Genomic DNA, 14,617 nt, shown 5'->3' with positions numbered 1-14,617 from the left:
GCGAGTTGGGGTGGCAGTCACTGAAACAAAGGTGGTTTTCTTTGCGGTGAGATCTATTTACGAAATTTCAATCACCAACTTTCTCTTCCGAATGCGAAAATATTTTGTTGACACCCACCTACTTAGAGAGAGATGATCATCATAATAAAATAAGAGAAATCGGAGCTTGAATGGAAAGGTTTAGCTGTTCCTTTTTCCCACGCGCCATTAAAGAGTGGAATGGTAGAGAAGTAGTATGAAAATGGTTTGATGAACCCTCTGCCACGCACTTAAGTGTGAATTGCAGAGTAACCATGTAGATGTAGAAAAGAAACCCGCTAAATTTCAATTATGCCATAAGTTACACAAATCTTAAAGCTGTAAATTCAATTAAATACTTAGGGATTACAATTAAAAATAACCTAAATTATAATGATCACATAGATATGTTGTGGGTAGAGCAAACCAACAACTCTGATTCATTGGTAGAACACTTAGAAGGTGCAACAGGTCTACTAGAGAGACTGCTTGCGCCACACTTGTCTACCGGATTCTGGAGTATTGCTGTGCAGTGTGGGATCCGCATCATGTGGGACTGACTGATGACACCGAAAAAGTTCAAAGAAGGGCGGCTCATTTTGTACTATCACGAAATAGGGGAGGTAGTGCCACAGACATGATACATGAATTGGACTGACAATAATTAAAATAGGTATTTGTCGTTGTGACGGTATCTTCTCATGAAATTTCAATCACCAGCTTTCTCCTCTGATTGTGGAAACATTCTGTTGGCACCCACCTACATAGGGAGAAATGATCGTCACGATAAAATAAGAGAAATCAAGGCTTGCACAGAAAAATTTAGATGCTCGTTTTTCCCCTTCCTCTGTTCGAGAGTGGAATGGTAGAGAAACAGCTTGAAGGTGGTTAATTTAACCCCCTGCTAGGCACTTTCATTGCTGTAGATGTAAATAAACACTTTCGGTCTTGCCATTGTTGTTTTCACTGACCTCATTGTTTTAATTGTTTCACTGTTTGAATAACACAGGCCAAAAAGGCACATAATTCAGCATTAATGATGAGACATGGGATCCATTCGATTGGCACAGCTCTGGTGGCCAGCAAATACAACCCCACGTGTGTGGTCATCAGATAAATGGAACACCTTATATTACACAACATAAAAATGTTCAGCAGCAATAGTTTGAGTTGGGAATGTCAGTTGACCAGGTATTTATTGAATAACAAATTTAGGAATAAAGCTAGTCTTATAGTTGGGTTAATATACTATCTCTTCAATATAGTGTTTCCACTGATCTGCCAAGTTTGAAGAGAATACTATCTTTGTTTATCCTGTATTGTTATAGGTTCTAAATTTGAATTGTAGTGATCTGAGTTAAGAACATACATTGTGCTTACTTTTGTGAGGTCTTGTTTTATATGTATAAAATCCCTGGCTCTTACTGGTTATTTGGGATTGATTTCTACGTACTGGTAAAAATTGGTTTTTCTATTTGTTTCTCTTATTATGTCTACTATTTGTGGTTACTTCCACAGTTGCATTCACCCCTTCTGTTTTTCAAACATTTCAGCCACTCCACTGATGCATTTTCAAATCGCTACCTTCCTCCTCCCCTCACCCATTGCCTTCCAGCTTGGAGTTTTGCAGTGCCCTGATTTACCTTGCCTGTCTTGTCTCTGTGTTTTATGGCTATGTCTTAATTCTTTCGTTTATACACCATTCAGTTTTGTTTGTTGTAGTTGGTTGTTTTTTTAAATGTAGTATTGCTCTTGGTTTTAATTACTAAGTGGTCATTATCAGTGTTGAAACGTGGCTAGTCCCCCCCTGCCCCTCCCCCCTCCCCCCCTCTGTCCTTCTCTCTCTCTCTCTCTCTCTCTCTCTCTCTCTCTCTCTCTCTCTCTCTCTCTCTCTCTGTCCGTCTGTCTGTGTGTGTGTGTGTGTGATAAAGATAGATATATTTTACAAAAAAAAAATATATATATATATATATATATATATATATATATATATATATATATATATATCTTCCGTCCAATTTCTTCCAGGCAGTGTGTGAAACTGAGATGTGATGCAGTCATCTTGCATATATGAAATGTAGTTTTTGTGCTGGAAAAAAATTTGTTGGCGCTATGTTACAGGTATGTGGCTTTTGATCCTCTTGGCCATAAGCTGATCACTGGAATCTCCAATGTGCCACCACACTCAACTCAGTGGGACCGTTCAGCAGGTAGCCATCATCTTAGTCATCACCACCATCTGTACCACCATCAGCCTTTCCATCGTACAGCTGCTAGACATCACGCATTGTATTGCACCCATCATCAGCAATCAACAAATGTGCCTGGTGAACGGAGTGAGGAACAGTTGGAAAGGGATGGCAGATTTAATGATGGGATTTCATATCTTTCATCTCCACGTGAAGGCAGAACACAAAATGGCACTTGGGAAGTTACAAGCTCATCTACATCTGCCACCAGTCCACCACCCGACTATGAGAGACGCATCTCTGTCTGCTATAGATCATTAGCACAGCGGTACGAGCAGCTGCTCCAACGATATTTTGATCTTGTGCGTCCTCGTTTTGTGGTTACGGTATGTTCTGATTTGTACAGTTGTATAAAGTTATCATTGCAATATTTAAATTTGAATTGACTGTAATTTATTTTACATATGAATGATAGTTCAATGGTGAGATCAACAATGGAAAATCCATAATGGAATAATGACAGTTTATAAAAAGGATAGATTGCTGCTCACCATATAGCATAGTTGTTAGATGCGGACAGGCATGACAAAAAGACTGCTAAACATGTAAGCTTTCAGCCAGAAGGCTTTCTTCCGAAAAACACACACACACACACACACACACACACACACACACACACACACACACACATACACTACACACACACGACGCCAGCAGTCAGAGCCAGTGATCGTGTGTGTGAGCTGTGTTTTGCATAAATGTGTATGTGTATATTATCTGTTTCTGAAGAAGGCCCTCTGGCTGAAAGCTTATGTATTTTGTAGTCTTTTTGTTGTGCCTGCCTGCGACTTAGCATCTCAGATATATGGTCAGTAGCAATCTATCCTTTTCATAAATTGTCAAAATTCAGAGGTGAGTCTTACAAGTGAAAAGTAGAAAACTCTGTTTCATTCTATTAAATTTCAAAATACTTTTTTCTCTCAAAAGAATTGTCTGTACACCAGTGAACATTCTGGATTGAGATGAAGCAGCAGATGAAACATTATAATTCTGATATTATACTTACGATAAATTGAAAATAATGATAAAACTTCATCAATCTGAATGGGCTGGGTGATTTTATTTCATCGAATAAGGCACAAGAACCTAAAGGTGTTTTTCCCACGTGAGAAAAGTAAAGATAAGATTTTTGCATTTTCAGTATGATGTGGTCTATAATACTTGTTTGTGAAATTCACTTTCTGATACTCATTCAACCAATGAGAATTCATGGCTGATAATAATGGAAATTCCTGGATGGAACAATACGTAAAATACGGAAAAAGCAACCATTCACCTCAAATGTTGTGATATGTGGAACATAGACACACACTAACTTTCAAGTTCTGCCCCTTTTTGTAGGAAAATTACTCACATCACTTACAGCACAAGTTTCTCTGAACTGCTCAGGTGAGCGTTTTTTCACAGCATATCCTGCATCCTTTACTCTTATAGAATATGGCCTAAATCTCCACTAACCTGTTTCCCACAGCCCCACATCACATTTTCCATTCCCTCTTCTGTCTACACCACTCTTTCTCCATCCAGATTGTGTACTGCCATCTCCCACTATTCTTACAGAGTGAGGTGGTGCAATGGTTAGCACACTGAACTCACATTCTGGAGGATGATGGTTCAAATCCATGTCCAGACATCCTGATTTAGATTTTCCATGATTTTCTAAATCGCTTCAGGCAAATGCTGGGATGGTTCCTTTTCAATGCCATGGCTGACCTCCTTCCCCATCCTTCCCTAATCTTATGGGAACGATGACCTCACTGTTTGCTCCCTTCCCCCAAATCACCCAGCCAACCAACCAACCAACCAACACTTTTCTCCTCACCAATATTATGTGTCAACATCCTTAATAATCCACACAGCGGGCTACTGTTAGTAGTTTCCCATAACATTGCACAGGCACTATTATTCTCGAGCCTTATGGTCTTCGTCATAGTTTCGATAGGTAGGAGTGGGTGATTATGCTGTGTCCACAAACATTCTCTTTGCCACAATCCATCCTCCCCACTGTCAGTTAATAGTGTTGACCTCTTTAAGAAATGGTTTGGGTTGGGTTCTTTAACTAGGGAGTGGTCAGTGTCGCCATGTACTATGTTACCTTAAGCTCTGAACGTGGTAATTAACTGCTTTTGGGTTAGACTATCTAAATTTGTGGGTCACATAAAATGGAAAACTTTGACTGAGGGAGTGATAGAGATTGTACAAATCTCTATGAAAGAAACCACAACTCGAAATATGCTACAAAATGTATTGGTATCTACCACTATCACTGCAAAACAATTTGTAGCACCTGCCACTTGTCAGTTGTATTAGACTGCTCAGCCACAGAGGTCTGTCTTCACTTAATAGCAAAATATTTTCATATATGAGGTAGATGAGGATTCAGAATAAGCACACAATTAATTGTGGAAAGTCTTGGTTGCAAATTAATTTATTGATGTGCAAAGAAATCGTACAAAAGGTACAGAAAATATAGCTCTTCTATATGAGAAGCCAGGTGCCAAACTGATGTTATGTTAAGAAAAATAGTGGCAAGCAAAACAATTGCTGTCAACAGTTGATGTTAGCAATCATGCAGACAATAGTTGGCTATCAAAGAACATAACACTAGGAAAGCATAAGATGAGTACTCTGTCAACACACATTAATGTGACCAACTGTCAAAAGCCTGAATGATCACCTTTTGCAGTGCACAACACTGCAAGATGTGCAGGAAGTGTGTCTGAGGTTCCGGAAGGTACCAACAGAGATGTGGAGTCGTGCCAAAACCAGTGCCATGGCCAGCTGCCCTAGATATCTCGGTTGAGTATCCATGGTGCGAACAGCATGAGCGAGATGGTCCCACTGTTTCTCAGTTGTTTTAAATCCAGGTAGTTTGGCGGCAAGGGGAGTATGTTGAACTCATCTTGGCGGTCTTCAAACCAAATATGTACACTGTGAACTGTATGAAATGCTGCATCATTCTGCCGATAGATGCCATTGTGCCAAGGAAAAACAAACTGCATGCAGGGATGGACATACCGTATTTACTCGAATCTAAGCCACACTTTTTTTCCGGTTTTTGTAATCCAAAAAACCGCCTGCGGCTTAGAATCGAGCAAAGTAAGCGGAAGTTCTGAAAAATGTTGGTAGGTGCCGCCACAACTAACTTCTGTCATCGAATATATGTAGTGCTACGACAGGTGTGTTTTGCAGGCACAAAGATAAATACTGGTGCCAAAACCTCTTCGTCAGTAAATCAATTTAAAAAAAAGGTGGAAAACGAGCTTTTTTCTCTGCCCCGAGTTTCGACCACTGCACTTTCATACATTATCCAACGAAGTAAATAGAAATTTCGTATTGTTCATCTTCTAGCAGCATTTCAATGTACTACGAAAATCCGACTGTCAAGACTGTTTGAGATGTTTGTCAATACGGGAAACTCTACGTCCTGAATTTTTTCCTACCTGTGAGAAGAGATGGTTGCTACTAGGAACTTTTATGAATTGTGAATCACATGCAGTATTCTCTTCACCATAACAATAGTATGAATATAAACATTTTGCCATGTATTCTTTCGTGTTTGCTGCTGTCTCATTTAAATCCTGTCTGCCTAATAAACTACGAAACTAGAGCGAGATAACAGCAAACGCGGAAAAATACACATATCGTGTCATGTTTATATTCGCATTATTCTTATGCCTAATAGTGATACAGTCAGAAATGAAGCACGGCAATTGACTAGATTTTTAAATCTAAGATGACTCTAATTTCTGTGCAGAATATAATGTACTAAAGAGGCGTCTGCAAAGATTTTCAAACGGAGAAAAATGTTCGCTAAACTCTCGTTCAGAACATCTTCCATCATATGCAGTCTATTATTTGGTTCTTGTTGATGATTATCAAAGAAAGCAGCAGTGTAAATAACCGCGCACAAGAGCAAGCCATGCCGCGAGCGGCGATGGCCCATAAACACTCATTATCAGAATGCGACAAGCAATGCATGACACAGTACAGTAATGCATTTTCAGCTTAGAGTGACGCAAACACATAACAGCACTTATCAGATCAAAGAAAAATAAGCAATCAATTCAAACCAGACGAAACATGTGAAAAGGAAGGGTACCCGTATAAATACGGATGGAGCTCCTGACGCGTAGCAATGGCTACCTGGTAAAGCTTAACTGCTAAGCTTACGACTCGAACCAAACTACTGTAGCTGTATCATCATTCATTCGACGTAAATTATGTCTTGTATTATAATGGACCAACTTTGTTTCGATTTGGAGGTGTGGCCTGAAACTTTTATCTTCCCTTGAATTTCGAGTCTCAAATTTCAGGTGCGGCTTAGATTCGGGAAAATTTTTTTCCCTTGATTTCGAGTCTCATTTTTAAGGTGCGGCTTAGATTCGAGTGCGGCTTAGATTCGAGTGCGGCTTAGATTCGAGTAAACACGGTAGTTCCCAAGGATAGATGTATACTTGTGTTGTTCCATTGTACTTCTAGAATGATGAGGTCACACAGGGACTGCCACTACATCATTCCCTGACCAAATGCTCCCTCCTCTGGCCTGGATCCTTGCCGAGTGTTTGGTTTCAGGCATTTCATGCTGCAAATGCCAACAGCCATCTGTCATCTCAAAATGCCACCTGTTGTCAGTCAGTGGATGTCCAGTCATGGTACTAGCATACAGCCTTCATCACTGATGAACAACAATCAGCATGAACCAGGCAGCTGCTGCATAGGCCCATATGCAGCCACGTTTGCTTGAATGGTGGTGGAAGAGAGACTGATGGTAGCCACTTGGTCATCTGGGCAGTCAGTTGCTCAACTGTTGCATGTCTATACACATGTAGTCTTTTGTCACACCTCATCTGTGGCCTGAGGGCACCGTAGTTGTCTCGGTTGTGGTTTTGAATGGCTCCAGTTTGCCATGCATGGTATACTTTAACTGCAGCAGCACGCAAACAGTTTATAGAAATAACCACCTTGCACACATCTTGTGTTACTTCAAAACGTCCATCAAAATCTTGTCCATAGTAGTCTTAGAGACGTCCCCTACCAGTTCGGCAATTTCTGGCACAGTCACACGCCGAACCACAAGCAAAACTTTTTCTACTTTTGTCACTGTCTCGTCCAAAACTGATGGACGCCCACTGCTGGCCTTGTTGTGCATGTTTGTATGGCTGTCTGCGAACTCCCTACACCATTTGCACATATTTTTTACATCCGTACACTTTTCTCCATACGCATTCATCAACTGGCAATGGATTTCAGTATGGGTTGACCCCTTAAACTACAGAAATTGAATCACAGAACACAATTCTCATGTGGTGGGACCGTTGATTTATCCTTCCATCGTTAACGGTTGCTGTGCTGAGAATGAGCATCACAGAGAAGTGGGGACTGGCGAGAATAGTGGTGTGGGAAGCAAGGAACATGGCACGGTTGTCAGATTGAAGTTCGCTTGCTCCATCCTGATGGGAGCTTGTTGGAGACGTTACTTTACGGACAACCCTTGTATTGCAAAGAAACATATGCCACAGGGATGCATTCAACTTGTCCTGCAGTAGGTAAGGGCTAAAAACCAGTCTTTCCATGATTCAAGCCTGCATTTTTATGCCAAAGTGTGCCTGAAAGCCACATATTTTTGTGTTCCGACCAGTAATGGCTCTCATGGAGGTAGAAAATACCTTCATGAGTGAAGCTAGAGCTGTCAGTCCATATCATCTTATTTATAAAATGTTCGTTATCTTCCACTTGGTGCAAAAGCCATTCACATGACTGTACTCATCAGATTCAGTATTGTGTGTGGTAGTGTTGAGGTTATGTGTAATAATATGGGTGCAGTTCTTCATGGCGCAACGCTTCAACAACCAGTCTTACAGATATCTGGAAGTGCTTTGCAATATCATGGGTACTACGCTGAGGTGATTGGTGAACAGTTTCATAAATCACGTCCTCTGTTTGTGGAGTTTGTCTAGTCCTAGTAAAACCTCTGTCCATTAATTGTGGACAGGGATTATCGGTTTCCAGAAGGTGTTGCTCCAAGCAATGGAAAACATCCTTATTGGGATGGTGCCTTTGAGGGTTGCGAGCAGCACCGTGCAGCATGCACACGAGCAGTGGTAGCAGCAGCTTGGTTATTGGATGCACCCATCCCAAAAGCAATTTTCCTTCACACCATATGCCAGTGATCAGCCACTCAACAATGGAACCCAGTTCTTAACAACACAGATGACACAGCTGTTGCTGCACAGGGAGTGACATTTGAAGAAGTAGAATGCAACATACATCTACTCTTGAGGAATTTGCCATGTACTATGATGACAACCACTTGAAACCCAAGCCAGATAAAACTCTGGCATGTGCTTTCTCCCTACTCAGTAAGGCGGCAAGAAATTGAACATCACCTAGAAAGGATGCAACTCACTGTGCCCACACCTAATACGTAGGGTTAACATTGGCTCATGCCATAACCCACAAACAACAATGTTTATCTGCCTAATCATTTAGAAACAAAAAAAATTATGAGACGCAACTTTTGCCAAAAATAGATTCTTCGTTTTCAGTTCCCTATAAAAGGTCATGTTTCTTTTAGTGTTCTCTGGCACCTCCTTTTTTTTTTTTTTTTTTTTTGTCTGTTCCAGATTCACCATAATACCAAACCATTGCTTTTCGTATTATGGAGTTGATATTAATAAGTTTCTTGCAAACAGTGCGACCATTTGGCGTGCCCCCACATTATGATTCACACTTGATGTATATTGTCCAAGGTTGGAGTGAAATACCAGTATGACCACAGAAGGGGCCAAGAATTTTAGTATAAGTGACTGTAATACTTATGAGACAATATTTACAGATGAAAGTTAGCAGGGGACATTGTAGGCTGTTCTTGTGGAAGTCCTACTGGGGAAATACGGATCCTCCTTTTCCCATTTTGGAGTATGATCTCTGCTGTATCACCTCTCTTCATACAATATATTCTGAGTTAGAGACTCTCGATAATTCGATTACTTGCATCTGGAAATGTACAGGAATACATTCCTTTTTGCTAGTTTTCTCCAGTGATTAGGTTTTTGTCGTCGTAGGAGTAAGTTTACTTGTGAGTATTCACATGATGAACAGATTTGTACCCAAGTACTCCAACTAGTCTCCCATTGTGGGCTGCTTGTGCTGTTGAATCAGTATACCACATTTTGAGAGCGTGCATCCAGTTTATAAATTATATGACAGCCTATGGTTTAACTGTGAGGTATCGCCCTCTCTTCTGAGTACTGAATTTAAATGTACCAAGAGCTTTCTAAGTGCTGTTTCACTTCACAACTGCTGCCAAAATTGTTGTCAAGTAATGCTTAATTTTTTCCTCATATAGATTCTTAACAGGTGATTGTTAAAACAAAATCCCATTTTTGAAACTCATCACGTAATGTTGTGCATCTTTTTGTTCATTTCAAATTTTGTGGCATTTCATTTATTTATCGTCATTGTTAATTATAATTAATTTTCACTTCCTGTGTAATTTTCTTTTTGCGAGGTCATATTTCTTCATGATCACACTGCTCCTCACCAAATACTCCAGTATAACGGACTGAAACAATATCAAGCCCATTCAAAAACTATAATCCGATTAAAATTACTTGACAGTTGACACTTCATTTTTTACACTTCATAGGCTTGGACTTAGATTCCTCCAATCAGAGCTCTCAACATCATGCCAGAAAAGTTTACTACTGCCAAAACAGTTGTTCAGTTCACCTTGTCTGGCTTTCTTTCTTGTTGTATTTGGATCCTGAATCCTCTATCTGAGCTTCAGTTTTGTATTTCATCACGCGTGATTAGCACAAAACACACACACACACACACACACACACACACACACACACACACACACACACACATTTTATATGCAGTACTAAACAAGGAGTACTGGATCCTTCTGCACTAGGCACAGTTCAGTGCCACACGTGTATAGTTATAATAATCACAGAGAAGGGCTAAAAGTTTCATATGACATTATGTGAAATCAAATTGTTGAAGGCTGCAGTTCATTGTTGCTATTGTAATATCAGAGTCGTAGGTGAAACAGCTTTAAGCATCATGGTGTTATAGCGCAGTGGCTAGCGTACTGCCTGTCATGTAGAAGATCGCAAGTTCAAAAGTCATGATGTACAATGAATTTTTTTATTTCTAAATCTAATCAAAAGATTCTCATTATTATTTTTATTTAATTAATTGATATAAATGTAATTTCTTTATTTCTAATACTGTGCCGCGTCGTTTTCCGTATCACATTGACATTTTTACTTGCCCTTATTTTTCTATGTATCATTGTTTTTTCATTTGGAATCTGTCTGTATTGTCTGTAATCTACAACCAAGTGCCAACCAGGACTGCTCATCAGTTGATAAAGTGGCAGTTTGTGTAGCCAGTGTGAGAATAGTTTCAGGTAACCAGTGAATGATAGCGAAAAATTACGATTTGTTTTTTAGCGCTGAAACTGAAATTTTTATGTCGTGAGTTTGCTTGTAGAGGTTAGCTTAAATCACCATGAACAAAATGATCATGATTTTAGTTCTTCTGCTGGATGTTGACTACTGTTTTCTCAGATACAATTCACATCACGTGAGTGTGGTTAGGTTAGGACACGAGTTTGAATTCAGGGCTATGAAACATGTCGTTTGCGGTAGTTCAGTCATAGATCCTTTAAAATCGGTTGTTGTCATAGCATCTCACTTTTCTGTCGTACCTCGCATCAGCCACTTCCAACTTGCGCTGCATTATACATTAACAGCATTTGTGAAGTGACCCACCTTGTTTTTGTGTCATCTATAACCGAGCTGTAACCTGCAGCCAATGTGGCAACACTAGTAGCAAGTGACAGACGTCAACTATCAAATAATTCTAATTAGACTATAGAATAATGATTCACACCTTTATGTATTTAGTCCTTGCTGGATAACCACCTGCAGAACAGTCCACTGTCTTAATGTGCATGGGAATGCAAGTATTGGTTTCGAGTGATTGCTGTAGGACTGCGTGTGTCAAGTAAATTTATATCAAATTTGTACAGCGTTGTTAGGACCAGTATGATTTTATCATCGTGAGATTGATTGTGAGTATATGGAGAACAATTAAGCAGTAGTTTTAATTTTTATGAATAATAGTTTGCAAATGTGGTTCAAAACTCTATTATTATTATTATTATTATTGTTATTATTATTTAACAACAACTTACCATCATTGTAAATTGTGATTTTGTGAACACATGAGAGACAGACACTTGCATCTCTCTTCCTGTTTCTTGTCTTGTAAGGGTGTTGCATATACCAGGGAAAACTGTTGTGTTCTATTTTAACTGCTTGAATGAGAGCTTCAGAATTAAATCTCCAGGAAAATGTGGTAATAGATGAAAATTTGAAGCAATTTGTAATCTTGTGACTTGGGGAACTAAGCCAGCCTAATTAATAATAGAAGACTAATAGGCACTAGATATATAAGTTTCATAACAGATGTTAAAATCAGAATTAACAGTTTTGTTCTGAATACTTGTTGTAAAACAGGTAAGTATGTTTCATTGTGCACATTATATAATGGCAGTTATGTCACTTTACCCCTTCCATAACTTGAAGGAAACCAATAGACTATTTATAAAATAATATTGCATTTCTGTTTCAGACTGATCGTGGAACTGACCCAATGGAGGCAGAGGAAACCAGTGGATCCATTAACAATGCAGCGACGTCAAACAGTACAAATCGATGCACATGTAACAATACAGCTACAAGTACAGACAATAATTGGACTGTGAGAAATAGTAGTAGTAGTACAACAGCTACTACCTCAAAGACCAAAGCCCGAAAATCAACTAGGGGATTTTCTAGTGCAGTAGATTCTTCCTCTAATTCAAGTGCTTCCAATGTAAATGGGGCTCGAGCTGTCAACAGCCAAGCAAGGAGCAACTCGTGTCCTTGCTTCCACGAGGGCAGCACTGGAAATGTCAGCATGTGCTGCAGAATTTGTCCAAGTAGTTCCAGTTCATCATTAGGGAAATGCAGCCATACACCTGCTGCAGTTGGTTCAAGTGGAGTTAGGTCTACTTTAACACTTGATGCTAGTAACTCAACAAACTGTGCTAATGTGCAGTCAGATGATCGCCAAGCACTGCCGAATGTCCTGTGTCCTAGACCCATAGGCATTGTTTGTAATGAAGGGTTTAGTCGTAAACCAGAAGGTCAGACTTCACAAAGTGCTAACAGTTTATCTGTGAACTTTTCAAGTCGTGAAACATCAGATACATCACATATGCCTAATGAAAACAGGTTATCTTCTACTACCATGACAAGACCACCCGAATCAGTGGTCACCGTAACAACGTACAACAGGACGGAAACAGAGCAAGCAGGTAAGTGTGTGAGACATTTTAGTAACCTCATTTTAACCCTTTAACTGCTCTGGACGTGTTAACGTGCGGTACTGGTGGTGCGCATAAACATGTTCATAGCACACAGGGACAGGTACAAAGGCGCGTGCGTTAACACGTCCAGAGCAGTCAAAGGGTTAAGTTGTAGAGCAGTTGTGTAAATCATTGAAAAGTGGAGTCCATATCTCTATCTGGCCATTCAGATCTGGTTTTCACAAACAGTTTCTAAAGCTTATGTGCTAAAGGCTGATCAGTTCCTCTGAAAATGGCACAGCCTATTTATTTCCCTATCATTCCACAATCCAAGTTGGTGCTCCATCTCTGGGAGTTATGTGAGTGTTGTGTTCAATTTGCTGTTCATATTGTATATTAGTGACAGTGCGGACAGTATTAGTAGCAACGTCAGATTTTTTGCAGATGGTGCAGATATCTACAAAGAAATACTGTCTTGAAAGAAGCTGCATATATATTCAGTCAGATCCTGATTAAGATTTTAAAGTGGTGCAAAGATTGGCAACTTGCTTTAAATGTCCAGAAATCTGAAATTGTCCACTTTACAAAAAATGTATCCTATGATTTTGATACCAGTTAGTCACAGTTGGAGACAGCTAACAAATACAAATACCTGGGTGTAACACTTTGTAGGGATCTGAAATGGAATCATCACATAGGTTGTCATAAATAGAGTAGGTTGTAGACTTTGGTTTATTGGTAAGTACTGGAGAAATGCCATCAGTCTATAAAGAACATTGCTTACCATCACTTGTGTGACGTGTTATGGAATATTTCTCAAGCGTGTGGGACCCAATACCAAATAGGACTAACAGGGGATATTGAATATATACAGAGAATGGGAGCACAAATGGTCACAGGTTTAATTTACCTTGGGAGAGTGTCACAAAGATGCTGAAGAATCTAAACTGTCAGATTTTTGAACTTACTCCAAGAAAGCCTGTTTGCAAAAGTTTCAAGAACCAACTTTAAATGATCCCTCTAGGAGTATACTATAATCCCCTATGTATTGCTCGCATAGATATCAAGAGGACAAGATTAAATTAATTACAGAGGCATTTAAACAATAATTCTTCCTGCACTCCATACGTATATAGAAGGGGAAGAAACCCTAATGGCTGGTACAATGGGACATAGTCTCAGCCATGCGCTTCACAGTTGTTTGCATACTGTAGATGTAGATGTAGAAAATGACATTATAAACCTGCATCAATAAATATTGTATTGTTGATTCAGAAGGTCATTTGTGTGGAGGCTTGGGCACTATCCGTCATTAGTAGACTGTCACATAATGAAAGACATTCATTATCTGTGTGTTACTAGTAAAAAAGTGAAAAATGCATTGTGATCTTGCATAAAATGAATAACAAGACAATATCTCCACATGTGTGCCTAATGTCATTTCTTTCATGATCATGACCTGTACTGTAAACATTAAGGTGACTAAAAATATTGTAAGTGGACTTTTTCTTAGTCTCCTTCCTTTTCAAGCAGTAGACTTTATAGTCTTTAATTATTTCAGTTCTGCTCTTATTAGGTCCGTTGTCAATTTATTTTGCCAACATTGCTTCTACTTCCTTGTTGGTAATGGAGTAATCTTTCTGTTGAGTGGTTCCAGCATTCATTTCTGAAATAAAAAAATAATTCTACGGATGTTGTTGTTGTTGTTGTTGTTGTTGTTGTTGTGGTCTTCAGTTCAAATACTGGTTCGATATAGCTCTTCATGCTACTCTGTCCTGTGCAAGCGTCATCACCTCCAAATAACTACTGCATCTCACATCCTTCCAAATCTTCTTATTGTCTTCATCTCTTGGTCTCCCTCTATGAGCTTCACCTCCCATATTTCCCTCTAATACTAAATTGATCATTTGATGTCTCAGATGTGTCATATCAACTGATCCCTTCTTCTAGTGAGGTTGTGTCACAGATTGCTTTTCTC

The 14,617-nt window shown here is 39.4% G+C and overlaps 1 protein-coding gene across 1 annotated transcript in view; it reads left to right on the top strand.

The window, feature by feature from the left end:
* Positions 1-14,617, top strand: part of LOC124591436 — a 312,247-nt gene that overhangs the window by 101,865 nt on the left and 195,765 nt on the right. The window contains exons 6-7 of the mRNA XM_047131731.1: positions 2,140-2,593; positions 11,922-12,648. Coding sequence (XP_046987687.1) covers positions 2,140-2,593; positions 11,922-12,648 — 1,181 coding nt within the window. The remainder of the gene's footprint in view (positions 1-2,139; positions 2,594-11,921; positions 12,649-14,617) is intronic.

The sequence above is a fragment of the Schistocerca americana genome, chromosome 2 (assembly GCF_021461395.2).
Source record: "Schistocerca americana isolate TAMUIC-IGC-003095 chromosome 2, iqSchAmer2.1, whole genome shotgun sequence".
NCBI lineage: Eukaryota > Metazoa > Arthropoda > Insecta > Orthoptera > Acrididae > Schistocerca > Schistocerca americana.
The sequence above is the reverse complement of the archived record's forward strand: the minus strand, read 5'-3'. Positions and strand labels throughout refer to the sequence as shown.